Genomic DNA, 22,715 nt, shown 5'->3' with positions numbered 1-22,715 from the left:
ATAAAAAAATGGAGCTAATGATAAAAAAATGTGTCCTTAATTTTCTTTTTTTAAGATTATTTTTCTTAAAAAAAAACTTGCTAGGCAGGATGTGGTCGTGTAGTAAAGTGTACAAATTGAAATTAGAAGATGAATGACTATATTGGTTTGTAAGAAATGCTAACGTGCTTAGATTTTTACTGGAGGATAATACTGTCTCACACAAAAGCAACCTAGAAGTCTTAGGGTTAGTTTACGGGTTGCCACAAGATTTTGTTCTATGCCAGAACCCAAACCAATTGCCTAAAAATGAACTAAAGTATGGGAAATGCCAATTCTTATATGAATAAGTATTAGTTTCATCTAAATGATTTTTCACATTTTTTTCCGAGTCATGAAGGCAGTTTCACATAAACTATGTACTGTGGAAAAAATGTTGCTTTTTGTCTAGCCTTCAATCCACTCATTTATTGCTTAATATTTTACTGTGTTTATACTATTCATTACAATGAGTAAATTAAAAAAAATCAGTAAAGATGTACATTCTGGTTTTCTTTCCACACCCTAAAGATATTAATGTTAGGCAATTACATAATGAATAGATTAATATTTCAGTGTCTTGTATATAATCTAGATTTGGTTTCTGTCTTGTGCCTATTAGTGCCAATATAGGCCCTGGGCCCTGTGGGTAATATTGAGTTTATTGTACTATGAATATGTTATAAAATATCTGTTGTTATGATTCTAAAGATAGGCTTTGATTTTAGCCTAGTCTATGGATAGGGAAGGCTCAAAATGGAGACAGGTCCAATATTTTTGTGGAATATCAAAATATAGAATCTCTTTAAACATAGATAAGGACTGAGTCATCATTTTATGCAAATAAGCAGACAATCTCAATAGTCATGCTTTAAAATGGCTTATTTTGTGTTAGTCCACCATTAACCTTTACAGGAAAACTGAAAAAGGTTACATTTGTTGTTATTATAGTGGGACACAAATTGATATAATTTTAGTGGATCTTAGCAGCTGCACTGGAGCTCAGCATTGTTAGATATCATATACTTTGAAAGATACAAGGCAATTTTGTTTCCATTTGCAGCTATTAATCTAAGCCATTTTAGTGGAAGCCTGAACATTTAGAATTTCCTTCTTAGTTGTGTCACCATCCTCTGACATCTTGGCATATCCTGTTTTCATCCAACAGCGATGAAGCATAACCACCTGCTCTAAAGATCTTTCATTGAGTGTCAAAGTCACATTTTTTCAGCATATCTGCATATTGTGCTTTTCACTTATCCTCATATGAAATAAATTTCTTGGATGCAAAGTTGTTGTGTTACCTTTTCCATTACATTGATCTAGAAGCCTGTCTTTCAGAGTTTATCAATATAATTGAGTCCTCTGTACTTTTGTGAATACAGTAAACCTCATTTCACTGGCTTAAAAGGTCAGCTCTTGGGAATGTTGAAGATAAGAACTTGTTTTTTTTTAACTTTAATCCAAACACAAATTTGCCAGTATTTTAAGAACTAATATTTCAAAATTCTTTTTTAAAGTGCTGATATATAAACATATGATATTGTGAGTAGGCTTTAATTCTATAGTCCACAAGCAATCATGAGTGATCTAATAAAGGATGATTCAATCAGGAAGTAAAAAGTCACATTTTTATTATTGCAACAATAATGAAGATCACTATGCATACAGTCAGTTATTTTCTAACCTGCTTTGTCCTGAACAGGGTCGTGGGTGTCTGATGGAGCCTATCCCAGCTAACATGGGACGCAAGTCAGGAAAAAACCCTGGGCAGGGTAAACACACACAAACACACAATGCAGCCACACACTAGGGCCAATTTAGGGTCACCAATTCACATGGCCTGCATGTCTTTGGACTGTGGGAGGAAACCAAAGCACCTGGAAATAAACCGACACAGACACAGGGAGAACGTGCAAACTCACAAGGAGGACCGAGGATGTGATGCAGCATGGGAGGACCCAGATCTCCTTACTGCGAGGCAGCATTGCTACCACTGTGGCACTGTGCCACCCACTATGCATACATTCAAAGGTTAATGCAAAGGAATAATCTTCTCTATATTTAAAACAACAACACATCCAGCGTCCAGCATCTGTGCCCCAGTGTAATGTCATCTGGCATCCACAAGAAGCCCAAAGGGAACAAGAAACACGAAGAAAGAGAGACGTATGGTATGGCATATCAGGTAAACAGAGGTTCCTAAATTTATGACGTGATCAAAACAGACTGACCACATTATACAATTTTTAATGTAAATGTACACATTTTAATAAATGGCCATTTCACTATACTGATATAAAAATATGTATATAAAAAAAACATACAAGAACAATGGACCTCAAAATTTTGACCTTTCTATCTAGACTAGATGGCGGTTCACTTTCACAGTTTTAAAAACACTAGAAAACTTTCTTTTCTTCCATTCAGACTACAGGCGGAGTAGTGGCTCTTTGGCTAAAGGAGCTGGGCTGGTAACTTGAAAGTTGCTCATTCGATTCCTGGCATTGAGAGAAGGAATGCTACTCTGTTGGGACCTTGAGCAAAGGCCCTTAACCTGCAATTGCACCAGAGGCACTGTACAAATAGCTGACCCTGTGCTCTGACCACAAAAAAACTCTCTAGAGAGTAAGTTGGGGTATGAGAAAACAGACAAATTCCTAATACAAGAAATTGTATATGGTAATTAAAGGATTAAAAATGCAATCACTATTTGTCTCTTCCAAGTTTCAGTTGGTCTAAGACAATGAACAGTTCTTTGAACTTACAACCCTAAAATAGGATATATAGGTTTGTTTTATATATATATATATATATATATACACACGAGGGGGAACCCAAGAATAACGAGAATTTTTTTTTTAAATTGTATATTTCTCCGAACATTTCCAAAAATGTAATCACCTTCAAAATACTCTCCCTGAGACACAATACACTTGTCCCACCACTTTTTCCATTGTTCAAAACTGTTCTGAAACTCTTACAAAGTGATAGCCTTCAGTGCCTCCATCATTTGCTTCTTGACCTCATCTACATCCTGAAAATGCTTTCCTTTAAGGTCCCTCTTCATTGTCAGAAACAAGAAAAAATCACAGGGTGCAAGGTCCAGGGAGTAGAAGGGGGATTGGGGTGTGATGTCATCCCATTTTTCATGAGAAACTGCCACACACTCAATGCCGTGTGGGCGGGAGGGTTGTCGTGTGCAGAAACCACTCATCTGATCGATGCAATTCAGGTCGTTTTCTCTGCACTGCATCACGCAAACGCCTGAGCACTTCAAGGTAAAAACCCTTGCCTGGCTCAAAACTTCATCTTTGAAAGCCTCTCGAAGCATTGTGACAGCTTCTGCTGCTGTTTTCCCCAAAAGGAAACAGAACTTGATGCAAACACATTATTCTTTCAAGTCTGCCATCACAAAATAGATTAAGACGGTAACAGAGGCTAAAGAAAAAAAATTACACTGACCTTACAGACCTTTCCCCAAGGACATGCTTGGCCAAATGATGCAGAGGGCTGTCTAGTACACGTACCTAGCGGCAAACGTTGGAACTAATGCCCCCCAGCCTCCAGAAAAAAAAAAGTAGCTATTTTTGGGTCCCCCCTTGTATATATTGTGACAGACGATGGGGAAGCTCCCTGACCAAGACGTCCCAAAGAGGACTGGGGGAGATCATATACTGGGGACATAACCTCCCCCCCGAACACAAGAGGACGAACCCCCTGGAATATGTTGGGATGCCTGGTCACTTCAGGAGTCCTGGACAGAAGAAGGCCCAAAGGCGCCTGGAGTACTTCCAGGTGTCCATGCAGCACTTCTGCCACAACTGTCGGTAATTAATTGGAGAGCACCTGGAATACTTTCGGGTGCGATATAAAAAAGGCTGCATCACTCCATTCAGGGAGCCGGAGTCGGGAGGTGGAGGACAGAGCTTATGGGAGAGGAGTGGAGGCAGAAGAAAGGAAAGACAGAAGAAGAGAAAGAGAGAAAAGGAAAAGAAAGGACTGAGCAATATTATACTGATCTGTGCACTGGGTGCTGTAAAAGAAGGAGAAGAAAATAAGTGTGTGTGCTTGGACTTCTGTCCTGTCTGTGTCAGGGCTCATTTTCCACAATATATAAAACACTAGCAAAATACCCGCGCTTCGCAGCGGAGAAGTAGTGTGTTAAAGAGGTTATGAAAAAGTAAAGGAAACATTTTAAAAATAACGTAATATGATTGTCAATGTAATTGTGTTGTCATATTGAGTGTTGCTGTCATATATATATACATATACACACACATATACACACATATACAGATATTATATAAACATATACACATATATTTTTATATATATATTTTTTATATATATATATATATATATATATATATATATATATATATATATATACACATACATACATACATACATATACACACATAGATGCACTTACAATAACATAGAAATCAATATAAACATTAACATCATTATCATATGAGAATATGAAGTAATATATAAGAAGCACATTTCATATAAATATAAATTATTAAACAGTAAAATCTTCTTCTATAATTTGCTACCGTGGCTTTTCGTTGGTCTGTCCAGGATTTTAAATCACCTGTAGCTTGCAAACCGTTTCACCTATTGACTTGAAATCTGGTACACATATAATACGTCACGTCTGCTATCCGCTTTATGGGTGATGATTGTATTACTCTTTTTATGTTTATTTTATTTTAGAATCAACTCCTATCTGCGCACACCAGGGCGGCCGTGGGCAGATGCGTATGGTGTATTCACTCCATGTTATCGTGCATTGCGCTGTCACTGGTATTTTGATAAAAGAATTTGAACAATATATAAGAAGCATATAAATTATTAAACAGTAAAACATTAACATTTAAGAAGTAAAGTTACATTGAGTACTACTGCAGTGCCTTCGGGTATACCTCATTTTTTGTTTGCCCATTACATGCTTAAATGTATACATTTTTTGGTGCACCTACCCGAGAACACGCGACATATAACCGAGCGTGGGAGAAGCATGGATTTTTAAACACGCGTTGAGTTCATCTGCTGGTCTCCCTCGTGGAATAACTGGTAATGTTTGACTAAAATGTACAGCGAGTAAAACGACATTACCTCCTTTTTTTTTTTTTACGATCTCTGAGATCTTGCTTTTTTTCGGTTCAAGGCTTCATAAGCTCTTTTATGTGCCATGGTGTACTTAATAAGTACTAATTATCCCAAACCATCATCTTTGAATGTTGCAAGACTTTCGCCTTGTATGTAGATCGGGGTAATTACATTCATTGCATTCCTAGTCTGAATCACAATCTGATTGTATGGGTGGTTACCTGGCACTGTAGGGTTGCCACCCGTCCTTTAAAATACGGAATCGTGCTGCGTTTGAGAATGAAATTGCGCGTCCCGTTTTGAATCAATACTGGACGGGATTTATCCCGTATTTTTTTTATCATTTTTTTTTTAAAGCAGCGTGTCATGCAAATCATCCCACACGCATTTTATGAAGATGCCTCCTTTCCTACTTTTGATTGTGTAATACTTGATGTCATCGTTAGTTTGATTGGTCTTTTTAACTGTCCAGTGAGGAGGGCGTGTCTTTTAAGTAGAGTCTGCAAAGTGTTGGCACTGAGATGTGGCGTCAGCGCCATAGTTGAAGCCCCTAACGTTGCGGTCAGCAAGTCGGCTAACATCCGCCATGTGCCGTCTTTCAGTTGCGAGAAGCAGATCATAGAATGGTTGAAACTGTTGCCCTTAACGTTGCGCCACGGCGTGTGGTTCGTTTATACCTCGTGTCTTCTCATTAAACTTTTATCTCGCGAATATGTTATTGCAATCCGCAGCGGGAGCGTTTCTATAAACTTAATTTAAACTTACGTTTTACACCGTGCTTTGTTTCCCTTATGAACATGCTTGTATGCTTCACTCGCTCCGTTCTCAATTGTTTAATTAATTTTTTGCTCTTCGCTGTTTCCGGCTGTTCCTCCATTTCCCCCTACTTCGTTGTTTTATCTTGCGAATATGTTATTGCAATCCTTAACGGGAGCGTTTCAATAAACTGATTGAAAATAGTTTTGCATTTACCTTTTTAGTAAAAGGCGAGCTTTGAAGCCTGAGAAATCACCCCGTAAATGCACACGTTTAATTGCACATGTGTTAATATGTATGGTTACACAGTATTAAAAGACAGTGAACAACGTCAGTTACCTTTCTTCCCGCGTTTGATAAAAGGTGAGCTTTTAAGCCTGAGAAATCACCCCGTAAATGCACACGTTTAATTGCACATGTGTTAATATGTATGCTTACACAGTATTAAAAGACAGTCAAAAATTAACGTCATTTACCTTCGTTCCCGCGTGTGACTCGTGCTGTAAATCTCTTCCTTGTTTTTAGTTCACGTGATTACATAGGAGGCGTGATGACGCAATACGTGACTCCGCCTCCTCCATTACAGTGTATGGACAAAAAATATGTTCCAGTTATGACCATTACGCTTTGAATTTCGAAATGAAACCTGCCTAACTTTTGTAAGTAAGCTGTAAGGAATGAGCCTGCCAAATTTCAGCCTTCCACCTACACGGGAAGTTGGAGAATTAGTGATGAGTCAGTCAGTCAGTCAGTCAGTCAGTGAGTCAGTCAGTGAGGGCTTTGCCTTTTATTATTATAGATATATGTATATATCTTCAGTCCTCTATATATTCACATACACATACAGCACCATGCCACCAACACATTTTCTTTAATTATCTGTACACTGAAATTACACTTCTAGGATGTTTTGGTCAGTGAAAAAATAATATGCTAATATTATCCAAATGCTTACAATTATTAAGAAAATTTTACAATGGTAAAATATTTTAAAGAAATTATGAGTGAAGAAATTTCAATAAATGTCTTCTTAATTTAATGAAAACAATCTAATATTGTTAATTGTTCCTGCTACACACCGATCATTCTTAGAAATATGGGCACTTGCTCTTATGTAATGAATATATACTGTAGTGATGCAGTCTACATAGTCAGGAAGGACTATTGGGAAGAGAGTTTAAGCAAAGCATGACTTGTATGAATTTATCTTTCCTTGTCTATAGCTATAAATATAAACACTATGAAGTAAATTTGGAGATAGATAGATAGATAGATAGATAGATAGATAGATAGATAGATAGATAGATAGATAGATAGATAGATAGATAGATAGATACTTTATTAATCCCAAGGGGAAATTCACATACTCCAGCAGCACCTTACTGATACAAAAAACAATATTAAATTAAAGATTGATAATAATTCAGGTAAAAACAGACAATAACTTTATATAATGATAACGTTTACCCTCCCGGGTGGAATTGAAGAGTTAATGTTTATATAAGTAATTTGCTTTTTTTATCATTTAACTGCAAATGACCTGTTATTTTCACTTTCTTACATGGCAGTTACTTGAAAACCTCTTTTAGTTTGTTTGTAATTTGGGAGTGTTCTGGGATTATTTGTAAATGGCTTGAAATGATATCTGCAGATTTTGCTAACATGAAATGCTTTCTGTTCGAAGCATCAAGAGACCTGTATTTAAAATTAACAAACAATTGGATATGTGTTTCAGGATACACCAACCCTTGGATAAAAGAAAACCTAGAGTTAACACATCAGACCATTTTAGATTTATCATGTACCTTGACCAGCCTCCCAGACTTGCCGGCGTCAGTCACGGGCTACTGGAAGAAAGATGGTAAAGAAATTCCAGGATCTCAAACTGTCATAGAGAAGAAAGACGAACGGTTTCATTTTCAGAACAAGCAAGTATCAGTATAATAAACTGCTGATCTTTACAGTAGCATTCTGTTCATATTGCACTTCATGACAATTGGTATAGGAATACGAGGGGCTCAGTATATTTGTCTTTTATGCTGAATGTGTGTTTAGTTTTCATAAATAATAAAAATAATGCTGATGTCAATTAGAAATTAAGAGATGTGAACTTTAAGTGGAGTTAATATTTAACTAAAATGACAGAGTAAGAGTGTTTGATATGAGAGCTGGTTGTGATGCAGTGATGGCAATCAGCACATGCCAGTACAGGACTTTTTCTTGAACACCTCATGTAGGGTTGATTATGTTTCACTCCAGAGTGGGGAGCAAGATGTAGCAAACACTAAGGATGACCTTGATCTCAAATATGACAATTTCACACAATGCAATATTTATTATCAACAAGTGACAGGTGAAATACTAAAGACAGTTTTGTAAAGCCACCATTTTAAATTTTTACCCATTTAAGGTCAATAAACAAATATGGCAAAGTGTTTTAATATATTATAAATTGATTTTTGGTAAATATATTAAAGTGAAATATACTGTAGTATTTGAGAAAGTTAAAAAAAAAACTTTTATTTTTAATTCGATTAACTAGTATTTATTTCACGTAATGTGAAATGCTAAGAACAACAAAATAATCAGCCTAGACTTTCATAATTTAGTAAGACTGAATGCACTTTTTACACTTTATTGCCCAGAAAAATAATATTTGATGTTCCTTCAGGTGCTTTTTTGCATCCTTCTGTAAAATTAAAACAATGTTTAGACTTTAGATTGTTAAAAATATGCGAAATGGCAGTCAATGCAAGTCACTTTACTCCCTTCACATGTTTGTCTTCTGGCCAATATAATTGTTAACTTTATTTCATTTTTCTGACATATTAACTTCAAACTTTAGCTTCAATTCAAGCTAGTAAAATATTCTTAGACATAAAAATGTTTTTGGTGAATCTTTTAGTTTAGTGATAATCCTCTTTAATAAAACCCTTGTGTGCGTCCATGTGTCTGTGTGTTTGTGTCTTCTGGTGAAGTGCGCATGCGCGGGGCACTCTTCAACGCATATTACGGACAAGGCGGAAGTACAGGGAAGGGCGGAATGAGTGGTAGAGTCACCGGCCTCTAGCAGATGCTTCAAAGGCCGCCTGACGCGTCACACAAGACAGAGAGGACGGGACCTATAAAATATTGCGCGGCCAATCCAATCGGATTTCGGTAAATGAGGTAAGACCTAAAACATAACGCACGAAAAATCCAATCGGGTACTGAGACGCGGAGACCAGCTTCCCCAAAGAGGTGGGATTAGTGTTTGTTTTTGTGCAAGTGTTCACTCTGAGGATGTCAGATTTGCGATTAAGAAGCTTGGCCCGGTAAAGTGTAAAGTATCAGTCGTTGAAGGGGTTTTCCTAAATATACGAATTTTCATGATATTACAATAGGATGACTTTTAAAAGTAGATTTATTTTCGCGCACATAAAATCCATAACTGGGGAGACGCCACACATACAATAATCAGCTGCACGCCAGCACAGATTAAAATACTTGCTGGGGAACTGCACAGTACTTGCTGGAGAGACGGCACAGGCATGATTATCAGCTGCACACCACACATTACATCAGTTGCTGGGGAGACACACAGAGCTAAGAGAGCAAGTCTTACTGCGGATGAACGAAAATCACTGCATCAGAAACAAGCTAAAATAAAGAGAGGCAGGATAAGAGATCTTCAAACAGACACAACACATCAATCTACAGCCACAGAGGAGAGGATAAATATAATATTAATTATAGTTACTGTATTGTCATATACGTTTCTATTTTATTTTTATTATTATTTTACTTTAGGCTTCTTGCAAAAATATTAAGGTCCCTTGCCATTTAATATAGACTGTTCCTACTAATGTTTATGCACTACTGTTCTAGCGCCCGTTATTGTAATGGGCTTAATGTCTAGTTCCAGTATAAATGCTGTATAAGGTGTATGTTCAATTTGTAAGGTATGGATTAAACTCTTTGACTGTATTTGTTTGGCCTGTTCATCTTTTCTGACTTCTATGTGGGGTCAATGTGCCTGATCAACCTTCTCCATGTAGCTCAGTCCTGTACCTCCTTCCTGGTCACACCCTTTCCTTTCAGATCTTCTTTTACTTTAACATCCACCTCTGCTTCTGTCTCCCTCATTTTCTCTTCCCCTGTACTTCCATTTTCATCACTCTTTACCCACATATTCATTGTCTTTCTTCATCACATCCATACCACTTCATCCTACATTCATGTACTTTCTTAGACATCTCTCCCACTTTTGTTGTACCTCTGATTGTCTCATTTATTATTCTGTCCTTATTTTGTAACTTCACACATCCATTTCAATATTATTATTTCTGCCACATAAACTCCTCCTGCACTTCCTTTACTTCCCATGACTCAGTTCAAGATATCAATGCTGATCTTACCACTGTCGTAAAAACCTTACCTTTAGCCTTCACCTTAATTCTTCAATGAGGCAATACTCCTAATACCTTCTTCCAATTGTTCCATCCACACTACACTCTGTGGGTTATCTTTGCATTTAATTTTCTATCTTGGGCTATCACTGATTCTAGATATTTCATTTTATCCACTCTTTTCAATAGCTCTCCCTTCAGGCTAACTTCTGAATTCTGATCATCATTAAACATAGAATATTTACCTTCAATCCTCTATGTTCTAAAGGCCTTCTCCATTTTTCCAGCTTCCTCTCCACTTCTGATACTACACAACACAAAGCCAACAGCAAAAAGCATGCACCAGGGGGAATGGTCTTCCATCCCACAGCTCAACACATCCATAATCAAATCAAAGAGGTAAGGACTTAGAGAAGATCCCTAGTGCAGACCTACTCTAACTGAGATTGTGTCTGTTACACCAGCACTGCTTTTAACAAGAGTCCTCAAACCCTCATGCATATCCTGGACAATCCTCACATACTTCGCTGGTACCCCTTTCTCTTTCATGCACCTCCAGATCTCTTAGGTTTAGGTTTATTTGTCATATATAGGTTAACACAGGGTCAACATACAATGAAATGTGTATGACGAGAAAAACAAGTCACTCAGCCTAGATCCAATAAAGCTTAAAAAAAGATTACAAGTTAAAAATAGACAAGTCACATAAAATAAAATGTGTATGTTTTAAAAGAAGTTATAGAGCAATATGAGTTGAATGAGCAGCAAGTACAAATGACAGTTATTGCACAGATAATGTTTTATAAGTGCAGATGCATATTCCATAAAGTGCAGATGCATGTTCCAGTCAGTATTCAGAGTGTGTGCAGGTACAGTTTGTGTGTGAGTAGTGCAATGTAGATGTAATGTAAGTGTGTGTAAGTGTTCAGGTGTTGCTGTTGAGGAGTCGAATGGCCTGGTGGTAAAAACTGTTCTTAAGTCTTGTAGTCCGAGCAGCCAGACTCCTGTATCGTCTGCCGGACGGTAACAAGGAGAACAGCTGGCGTGCTGGATGGCTGTGGTCCTTTATGATGCTGCTTGTCTTACGCAAGCACCGATGGAGGTAAATGTCTTCAATGGCAGGAAGACTCTTGCCCGTGATGTGCTCTGCTGCCTTCACCACTCTCTGTAGTGATTTCCAGCTGCTGGCAGAGCAGCTCCCATACCAGACGGTAATGCAGCCCGTTAACAGACTCTCGACCACACTCCTGTAAAAGTTTGAGGTGATGTTGGCATTCATGCCAAACTTCCTCAGCCTCCTCAGGAAGTAGAGCCGCTGGCGAGCTTTCTTGACCACAGTGTCTATGTGAAGGGTCCACGAGAGATCCTGGGTGATGTTTACTCCGAGGAACTTGAAGCTGTTGACTCTTTCAACTTCTATGCCGCTGATGTAGATGGCCTGGTGTTCTCTGCCTTGTTGTTTTCGATAGTCCACAATCATCTCCTTGGTTTTGCTGACGTTAAGAGACAAGTTGTTATCTAGGCACCAATTACTCAATGCCAGCACCTCCTCTCTGTAGGCCGTCTCATCGTTGTCAGTGATAAGGCCTATGATGGTTGTGTCGTCTGCAAACTTGATGATGGTGTTTGTGCCGTGTTTTGCAACACAGTCATGGGTGAACAAGGAATACAAGAGGGGGCTAAGCACACAGCCCTGCGGCGCTCCTGTGTTTAAAATGAGTGATGAGGATGTGTGTTTGCCGACTCTCACCACCTGGGGCCTGTTTGTGAGGAAAGAGAAAATCCATCTGCAGATGGTCGTCCCCAACCCAAGGTCGTCAAGCTTCAAGACGAGTTTTGAGGGGATGATGGTGTTGAATGCCGAGCTGTAATCTATGAACAGCATTCTTACATATGTATTTCCTCTTTCCAGGTGGGTGAGGGCAGTGTTTATTGTTAGCACAACGGCATCCTCTGTCGATCTGTTTGCTCTGTAAGCAAATTGGAGAGGATCCAGCGTGTCAGGGAGGGAGGAGCAGATGTAACCTTTGACTAGTTGCTCGAAGCACTTCATAATGACCGATGTCAGTGCAACCGGGCGATAGTCATTCAGACAGGAGACCACCGGTTTCTTTGGGACAGGAATGATGGTGGATGCCTTGAAGGAAGTGGGGACCACTGACTGCCTCAGGGAGAGATTGAAAATTTTGGTGAACACACCTGCTAGCTGGTCAGCACATGCTCTGAGGGCACGGCCTGGGATGCCATCTGGTCCCGGAGCTTTGCGAGGATTGACCTTTTTGAAGGACCTTCTCACATCAGACATCTCACATCTCTTTTGACTCTTTTCACTCATCATAGGCCTTCTCCAAATTAATAAGCACCATATGCAAACCTTTCAGTTTTTCTCAATGCTTCTCTATGAGCCGTCTCAATGCAAAGAGTGAATCAGTTGTTCCCCGGCATAAAACCAAACTGCTCCTCCAAAGCCTTGGGACAGCTACTGAAAAGGCTTGGTCTCCCTTCGGTTTCAAATGAGAGTGGTATATAATCAGAAGAGGATGTCTTGAATACCTTAAAAATCTAGAGGCTGATGCTGTTTAGATTAGCTCTGTGAGATAACAGGCAACCAGACCATGCTGAGTGTTGTAAACCATGAGCAAAATATTGAATGGAATTCTGTACCTCATAGGAAGGCACTGGAACATGGCTAAAACTGGTGAAATATAGTGTCTCTTGTTAGTACCAGTGAGCAGTTACATTCCGCACTATTTGTTGCCAGGATAATGCAGACTGATTAACACCCAAGTAAAGTGCATTGCAGTAATCCAGTCAGGAGGTAATAAAGGCTTGAGCTTGGAAATTTGTTTGTGATGAGAAAAATGGTCCTGACAACTGAATTAATCTAACTGACAAATGTAAACTCTGCATCCAAAAATAAAACCAAATTGTTAACAGTCAAGTTGAACAGAATAGTTTCAAAGCCTAAATTCAAATTAAAATTCTTGACTTAATTAAAATTGCCAAAAACAATCAGCTCACTTTTGTTTTCATTAAGCTAACTGCCATCCAGGCTTTGATCTTATTAAAATACTCAGTAAGGGACTCAATTTGTTGAGTATCCTCAGAAGTAAGAAAAGACAAATTTGAACATAGTCTGCATAGCAGACCATAATATTATACTTCTACAAGATATTTGCCAAGGGGAAAAAGGGATGCTGGCCTCAAAATATCACACAACCAGACCCAGACTTCACTTGGTCTGAACCTTAGAAACAGATCTTACCCCAGGCAGCCTAGCCCCAAATTCTAAAGGCAGAATTTCTTCTCTGCGTGGGCCCACAATGGGGTTCAAGCTCAAAAAATACAAAAACCTTTAAAAACATAAAAATGTCTTTTGGGGATGGAATCATAAATCTTTGGCCTTTCAAACAAAAATAAAACAATGTTCCATAATTTCAAAGATTTACTAAAAAAAAAAGAAAAGGAAGAACAAAAACTGAGTAATCATGGAAAAGAAAGCACAAAGGAAACAAAAATGGTTTGCTTAAAATAAGCAGCCCAAAGCAACCAAGTCCAATCAGAGATACTGGAGACAGAGCAAAAATCCATCTATTTTCCAACCCGCTGAATCCGAACACAGGGTCACGGGGGTCTGCTGGAGCCAATCCCAGCCAACACAGGGCACAAGGCAGGAACCAATCACAGGCAGGGTGCCAACCCACCGCAGGACACACACAAACACACCAAGCCCAATTTAGAATCGCCAATCCACCTAACCTGCATGTCTTTGGACTGTGGGAGGAAACCGGAGCGCCCGGAGGAAACTCACGCAGACACGGGAAGAACATGCAAACTCCACGCAGGGAGGACCCGGGAAGCGAACCCAGGTCCCTAGGTCTCCCAACTGCGAGGCAGCAGCGCTACCCACTGCACCACCATGCCGCACCAGATCAAAAATAAAAAACAGAAAATAGAAATTCAAATAATACTCAAAAAAAATATCCATTCTCCTCAACCGCTACTGACTCTCACCGGACCTCTGCCCTTAGCTAGGCAGCCCTTCAGTAATGACATCACAGTGAATCCGCCTCTTGGGCTTCCACCAACAGAACACTGGGGCAATAACCATGAAATATATACAAACACTACATTATGAAGTAATATTTAAACAAAACAAAATTGCATACAAACATTTTTTAAAAATGACAAAAACACATAAAATAATAGCTTAAACAAAAGAAAAACATAAGCCAGCAATCGGACCTTTGCTGAAAAAATAACATCCAGCACTGGCACTGGCTTCAAAACGGAGCAGTTTTAGAAATTACGTGTATGGAGAGAATGTTTGGTCTCAGTCCCATGAGAGATTGTTAGCTTTGTTTGCATATTTTATTCCTCACATTTAGCTTGTATAGATGCAATAAACTATGTAGATGCTCTCAAAGTATGGGCTACAATTAAATTTCATTTCAACTTTGTACATTACTCTTAGGTGCCATGTGGTTTTCTGTTACTTGTGAACAATGTGTAACCATTCATACTATATTAACATACCCTTTGTAAATATGTAGGCCTCTTATCCAATACCTACTGTATATAGTGTAGTCATGGCTTTAAACTAATGTATGTGTGCACTCTTTCAGGTTTCCAATTACAGACAGTAGCCACCTTGGAAATTACAGTTGTGTGTTTGATTTGAGACCTGAGGCAGAAGCTAGATTTATTGTGACAGGTGAGATTGCTTTGCATGCAAAAATGGAAAGTGTGTGGTAATCTAAAACAAAAATAGGTCAATGAAGTTTTGAATTTTTTTCTAACCATAAAAATACTTTATTTAATTGCCTCAAATTATAAAATGAATAATAATAATGATCAAGTTAATGGACATCTGATAATATTGTTTGTTTTGATCTATGCATCTATATTTTGCAGCTACCAGTTCTACCATTCTGATTAAGACTGATATACTGTGTAAAGTACAATCTTTGAGATAAAGTTTATAATAAAATGTCCTGGTTTTGAGAAAGTTATAGCAGCAAAGGTAAAGTTAAGGACTTTGAAGGCAAGGCAGGATTTCTTACAAGTGTTAATCATTTATTATTAGATTTTGAAATTATGAAGTTAATAGACCTGACAGTAAGATGATATATACCCCGAGGGGCAGATGCTTTTCTTCTTATTCATGCTGTGTATCATAAGAACATTTATTCTTTAATTGCATTTTCTTCAGGAGGGAGTTTTATTTCCTAATTGCCTAAATCCTTAAAGGAGAAGTTTAGTAGTAGTTTAAGTTATTGCTTCACAATCATGGTAGATATTAATTTGCCACTGAAAACTGTGTTCTAAAGTGAACCATTTTTTATAAATTTTAAAAATACCCTCCCGGGTCTTGCAGTTTACAATGGGTACCAGGGTCCATTGGTGAATGAAAAAGCCTTAAAGCTTTACAAATGTGTCGCCTTTGAAGCTGCAAAGGTTTCAATTTAAGAAAACATGCCCTCCACATTTATGATGAATCCTTGTGATAATGAAAGGAAACCAGAAATAATTATTTTTAACAGACTGTACTAAGGAACTATTTTACTTGAGGTAAGAATACATTTCCTGTTTCCTTGTCTGCTCACAGGCCATCGCGGATGGAGTTTAAACACAAAACCAAACGTGTCTGGAGCTATTCAGAGTAAATTTGTCTTTCAAGTATATGGTTTGAAAATATGCATATCCAAGTTATAAACAAAAAGTTAAAACAAAACATTTACAGTTTCTGTTAACTTCCATGTGGTAATCATGATACGTTAAAGTTATGGCTTGTAGTGCTTAGGTTTTATGTAATCATTCGAATGGAAGTCCTACTGAAAGCAGATCTGTGAGTTTATATCGCTCAGTTCTTCATGGATGACTTCTTCCAGCTGAAGACGAAAAAAAAAAATGAGTTCCTGATCAAACATTATTGAAGCCAACTGAAGTTCCAAACTTAATTAAGGTTAGTTAATTCACTGTAGTTGCAAGTGGAGCGTGCTGAAATGTAGAGCTGTAGAATATTAACAATGGAATTTTTGTTTACTAGTAAAGTGAATACTGTACACATGAGTAGATTTTATGTAGAGCGGCAAGGTGGAACAATCATTTTTGGTGATACTTCATGGATATAATGTCATGCACACCTGCTCATTGTCTGTGTGGAGTGTCCGCATTCTGTCTGACTTAGCGTGGTGTTCGCTATATTTAACACACATACAAATTCATAATGATAATTTGAAATGATGATTCCAGGTTAGCATCAATGGGATTGTCCATGGTGTGCGCGTGTCAGTTGTTCCTGTGATGGGCTGGTGCCCATTTTTAGCCTTCCACACAGTCCAATCTTCATGATGTGGTGCAGAGCCGGTTTTCTATTAAAATGACCAAATCTCACAAACACTTTGCTTTTTTTATTCCTTTCTAAAATAATGTGGATGCACTATTTTATGAAATTTGCGCAATCAGAAAATGTGAATTAATATCTAATAACATTTTTGCCTTGAAGAATAGACATATTTTTTTAAGTGTAGCCTTTTTTCATATTTGAACCCTGGTACACTTCAGCCCTATTGTAAACTGCAAGATGCACAAGGTATTTTTCAAATTCATAAAAATGCTTCACTTTAAAATACAGTTGAATGTGGCAAATTAATACATATCATGGTTGTGGAAGAAATAACTAACTTAATTTCAGTTTGGCTAATAAACATCAGTTGGTTGATAAGGTTTCCATGTAGCTGAATACAATGCGAGAGCTGTAGTAATGTTCAAATGTTAAATTTAGGCCCAGATATCAATTATCATTGGATTGTATTTGTTTTCTTTTTGTCTATAGTTCCTCACACTGAGGGAAGGGAAAAGCCTCTTATTAGCTATGAAGGGGATGCTATTGTGATGGTCTGTAAAGCACATTCACACCTGCCCAATGGATGGACGTGGTACAGACTTAATGGCACAGAGAGGGTAATGATTTTGTCGATAACCTTATTCTTTTACATTCTTAAATTGTTTGCAATCAATAACAGGTATTTTTGCTATTTAGGGTGTTAAGGTCTACCAGGTAAAATCAACATTTAATTTATCCATCCATCCATCCATGCATCCATTGTCTCCCGCTTATCCGAGGTCGGGTCGCGGGGGCAGCAGCTTGAGCAGAGATGCCCAGACTTCCCTCTTCCCGGCCACTTCTTCTAGCTCTTCCGGGAGAATCCCAAGGCGTTCCCAGGCCAGTCGAGAGACATAGTCCCTCCAGCGTGTCATTTAATGTACCTTCTAGTTATTATATCTTTACATAGTGCTTTGAAACTTGAAATTCTACTGCATTTGCTATTTGAGCAACTCAAAATGAAAATCTGACAATTATTATTATTATGAGATTTGTCACACTTGTAAAGCAAGTGTATACTTGCTCGGGAAAACTGTGCCTCTGTCCAATCCGGCTCTGGTATTTTTTGGTCTAGGAATATACTGTATGTATTCATGAAAAGCAATCAGGCTATAAAAGGAGTGCACTGGATTAATATTCAGTGTGAAAAGGGCATATGATTTAATTTAATGAGTATTAAACTCAGACCTCAAGAAAAGTTTAAAGAATTTTTAATTCTCCTCTTCATCAGGAATGGTGATCTAGTTCTATTTATGATATCCTTGCCAAATTTGGAAATTAAAATATTTAAACCACAAACATACAGTATGACTAATGTTCTTGTACCTGTTTACAACAATAACTAAAAGTTTGCTTATTTACCATATTATCTTATTTTGCAACAAGCAGCACGCTGCAGAAATTTGAGAACAGTAAGAAAGGAAAAATGCCCGAAAAACAATTTTTAAAAAGCCAAAAAAGTTACACTTTATGCTTGGCTTTGATATTTTCATAGGATGGTGGTTCTTAAACTTTTATTCTCGTGACCTAATTTTGTCTTTTTTGTGTCTTCACGGCCCACGGAACATCTTTTAGGTGATCCAACCCCCTCCTAGATTCGCCACACATTGTTGTTCTGGATGGTGGGGGTGACCCCCTTATAGAATTGCCAGAGGCCATCATCCCATGTGACCCTGGGAGAATCTCCAATCATCTTGTTGCCCTGGGGGGTTTCCCGTTGCCTGCAGTGACCCAACACAAGGCTTCACACAAAACTTTAGCGACCCTTTCTCATTCAGTACTACTGTATTTCACAGCTCAGTGCAACCCAAGTTCAGACATCATGTAACCTATTTTAGGTTAAGAAACACTGGAGTAGGATTTAAGTATAAGAGCCAAAAAAGAGCTAGTAGCTCCCATTTAATTCCCCATCATAACTAGAAAAATTGGGAGTCGTCTTCCCTAGACTTTCTCATATACTCAGATATGGGGATGGGTATTTAAGGAGTATACTGCAAGACAATGGTTGTATTTTTATATTATGTACATTAAAGGACCATCAACAACAAATCAAATCAAATTAATAATATATTAAATATAATCATTATAAAAGTAAAGTTGAATAAATCAGACTGTGCAGCTGCATGAATAAAAGGTAAAGTACCACTTCTGGTGAGCGGAAATAGCCCAAAAGTTAATAGAAATCTACATTTTGTACCTAATACTTGTATGCAAAATGTGGTTGACCTAAGTGAAAACGTACTCAAGTTATTGTGTTTACATACACACACACACACACACGCACACAGACACACAGACATAATTCCAAAAATGGTATTTTCAGATTCATCAAAATCTCGAAATGGAATTTTTGGAGGATTTCAGTACTTTCCTTATACTTTTTAAATGAGAAAGTCAGGGAGGTCCAAAACATTGAGATTCATCAAAATCTCAACATTGAATTTTTGGATGATTACAGTACTTTCCCTATACTTCATATATGAGAAAGTAAAAAGGAACATCTTTGGAAAATTAAACCATGAATGTGAAAACACTACTTATCAATGCATGCATTCAATCTCAAAGTTGCTTAGTTTAAGTGGGGCCTATCCCAGCATCTTCCAGGACAAGGCAAATGCCATCACTGGATCGGGTGTTGCTTTATCACGGGGCATATTCATGTACTCCCTTTCTTACTTATATTAAATCAATTTTTATATTCATTCACTTTCTGACCCACTTGTCCATTTCAGAGGTACAAGGAGCTGGTGCTTATCAAAGGACCATTTGGTGCAAGGCGACAGAGCATCAGACACTAACACTAAAACTGGAGAAATGGCAGACACAGAGGAGGCAGAAGAAATGGTTCAAATACACAGACAAACTTCAGATCTGGACTAACACTTGGAAAAATACAAAAAAGTGAAAAGTGCTACACATGCCATAGGCAACGTCAATTACAAATACAAGATGGGAGACAATGACTGACAGGAAGCAACCTCTGAAAAGGATTTGGCAGTTTATGCTGACACATCATTTGCATCATGTAAGCAATGTGGAGACACTATTTAAAAGGCAAATAAAATATTAGGATATATCGTTAAAACTGTTGAATATAAATCGAGGGACATTATGCTTAGTCTATATAATATACTAGTCAGAGCACATCTAGAGTACTGTGTGCAGTTCAGGTCACCACACTACAAGAAAGACATAGCAGCACTTGAAGCTGTGCAGATGAAAGCTATGTGCATCCCAGGACTTAAGGACATGTTCTACTGTTCTGCTACAAGGCAGATTGTAAAGACAGGACCATGAAGAAAGACGTTAAAAAGCTTGTAAGAGATTAAACCTGAGAAAGTTATTATGACGGCAACTAAAACCAAAAGTAAATACAAAGTCAAGAGATCAAAAACTGAGAAATCAAAAGCAGAATACTGTAACAAAGTTTTTAGAGTAATCCAAAAAATCTAGGATGTCCTTTTTAATTACATGTAGGCTTTTATACTGTTGTGCTAGAGATGTGACTTTAAAACCACACACCTAGCGACTATCATAATAACAGTAGCATGATATGGCAGTGCCCATGACAAAACAAGGTGGTGTTGCGGTAAAGTATAAATAGTTTCATCCTACCTTAAAACTTATCAAGGAGTGATTTTACCATTAAGACTGTTGTTTCCTGGATAAAAAACTCTCAGGACCATCTATAAAATTATGAGGAAAAATGTATTTAATGAGAAATAAATTTGTAAAATAAGATCTCAAAACACTTACTTTGACAGACTCAGAGAATTAAACCTGTTTAGTCTTGAGCAGAGAAGATTGTATGGTGACTTAATTCAGGTCTTCAGAATTCTGAAAGGCATTGATAAAGAAGACCCAGTAGAATTCATTCAACTTAATGGTGACTCACATGCTGAAATACACAAGAGGAAATTTAAGGCATTTTAAATTTAGGACATGTAGGAAATTTAGGACATTTAGGTCACTTAGGACTGACGCGAGGAAGCACTTCTTCATGCAAAAAGATCTGGGACTATGGAACAAACTACCGAGACATGTACCGCATATACTCGCGTATAATTTGGGTCTTGAAACCTGAAAAATCAATCATGAAATCAGACCCCGAATTATATGCCTGTTCAAAAATACAACACTTACATTTTTTTTTACATCTTCTTGCTTCCTCCAATCTCGCACCAGTTTCTCAGACAAATGAATTTTGTTGCAGCAGCACAGTTACCAATTTCTTTCACCACTTCAACGACTTTTCATTTAAAACCAGCTTCATATTTTCTTCTAATCGAATGTTCCACCTAGATAAGGGATGTTCTTACGATAAAGGTACAGTATATGAGGGTGTGAGATACAAAAAACACAAAACAGTGCAATCGTCACTTCAGAAGGGTTTGGGTATTACCGTGTAGTTACGTAGGCACAATACACAGAAAGCAAATGCAGCATCTCTGTGGTTACTCTCTCAGGTGGGCATTAGCATATCTTAATCTCTTGGACCAATAGCGTGAGTTTTCCGCATTCAACTTATATGACCGACATTATAAAATACTGGAAATTATACGTTAAAATCAAGCCCTGAGTTATCCGCGAGAGAACTTAAACACGAGTTCTGTGGTGGATGGCCGGCTAAATATTCCGGCCCTCACCCCCAGGCCGCCAGGTGGAGCTCTCCCTACAGCGTGGACGTTCCCCGAATTCCAGCAGGGCCTCATGGACTTTGTAGTTTGTATGCACAGCCCTGCTGGATACCATGGGGGCCACCAGGAGTCGCTATAGAGAGGCTGTCGGACAGTTATGTGCCCTATAACCTGGAAGTACGTCCTGGTCACATGAACAGGAGAAACGACGTGCTTACAGGTTGAAGAGAAGGACTTTTACCCTGACCCGGAAGTAATGAGGACTTGTGGATTGTTGGACAGGAACCACTTCGGGGTCAGGGCGTATAAAAGGACGCTGGGAGTGCCCAGACATTGAGCTGAGCTGGGAGGAAGGGTGGCGAAGTGTCTGGGAGAGGAGGATTGGTATTTGTGCTTGATTATTGATTAGTGTATGTATAGTGTGGAGTGGAGAGTGCTTTGTGCACGTAATTGTTATAAAATAAAAAACTCTTGGACTTTTAACTGGTGTTTGGAGTGGTACCTGAGGGTTCAAGAGGTCAGTAAAAGCCTCTACTGCTACAGTATATACGGTCGTTAAAGCAGAAACCGGTGACTACCCTTAAGAAGTATCTAGATGAGATATTGATATAGCTTAGCTAGTTAAATAAACAAGGCTGATGGACTGAATGGTCTCTCGTTTGTCAGATTTCTCATGTTCTTATGAGTCTTTGCGCACACACTGAAACACATACTAACATCCACTCACAGCAGGCTGTTTTAAAGTTTCCAATTAACCTTTAGGCCTACTTTGTAATTTTGTGCAAAAATGAATTGTCATTTTTGCTCTTGAGATAGATTAACACTATTTTGGTGAGGTATTGCGTTCTTGTTTTTCGTATTTGTTTTTTCACATATGCTGGCATTTTTTATTTCAAAATTTCATGAGTACAACCATTTTGTGTTTATAATCATTGTGATGGTTGCTGGGTACTTGATGCATATGGATCTAAGTAAAATGATAAAAAAAATCATTTTTGTTCCAGGAATTGAGTAGCACTGACTATGAGGCAGTAGCAGTACTGAAGCAGCAATTATAAAAAATTCAGTTTGTTCATTTGATATGAATAAGCCAAATGCATTTTAAAATATTTAGATTTGTCTTAAGTCAGTTGGCATGTTACAAAAAACGATTCTGCATTTCCCTACATTAAAGGTTTTTAAACCTACATGCTTCTGTGCTTTATATAAACCTGCATGACCACAACTGTATTTAGAATCAGGCCACACATGCTAACCAGACTGAACACTTGTCTTCTCCTGTCTTTCAAGGATCTTGATAGCAGACAACATGTCAGATGAATGAGTGTATTATTTCACAACTAACCATACACAGTAGGTAGAATTAGAGAAACAACCTCCTCCGAGTTGTTTAAACACACTGTTCTTTTC

At 38.0% G+C, this 22,715-nt stretch overlaps 1 protein-coding gene across 1 annotated transcript in view; it reads left to right on the top strand.

Moving 5' to 3' along the window:
* emb (embigin) overlaps window positions 1-22,715 on the top strand; it is a 45,791-nt gene that overhangs the window by 8,074 nt on the left and 15,002 nt on the right. The window contains exons 3-5 of the mRNA XM_051928582.1: window positions 7,628-7,824; window positions 14,901-14,994; window positions 17,119-17,246. Coding sequence (XP_051784542.1) covers window positions 7,628-7,824; window positions 14,901-14,994; window positions 17,119-17,246 — 419 coding nt within the window. The remainder of the gene's footprint in view (window positions 1-7,627; window positions 7,825-14,900; window positions 14,995-17,118; window positions 17,247-22,715) is intronic.

This window comes from Erpetoichthys calabaricus, chromosome 5 (genome assembly GCF_900747795.2).
Source record: "Erpetoichthys calabaricus chromosome 5, fErpCal1.3, whole genome shotgun sequence".
Classification (NCBI taxonomy): domain Eukaryota; kingdom Metazoa; phylum Chordata; class Cladistia; order Polypteriformes; family Polypteridae; genus Erpetoichthys; species Erpetoichthys calabaricus.
The sequence above is the reverse complement of the archived record's forward strand: the minus strand, read 5'-3'. Positions and strand labels throughout refer to the sequence as shown.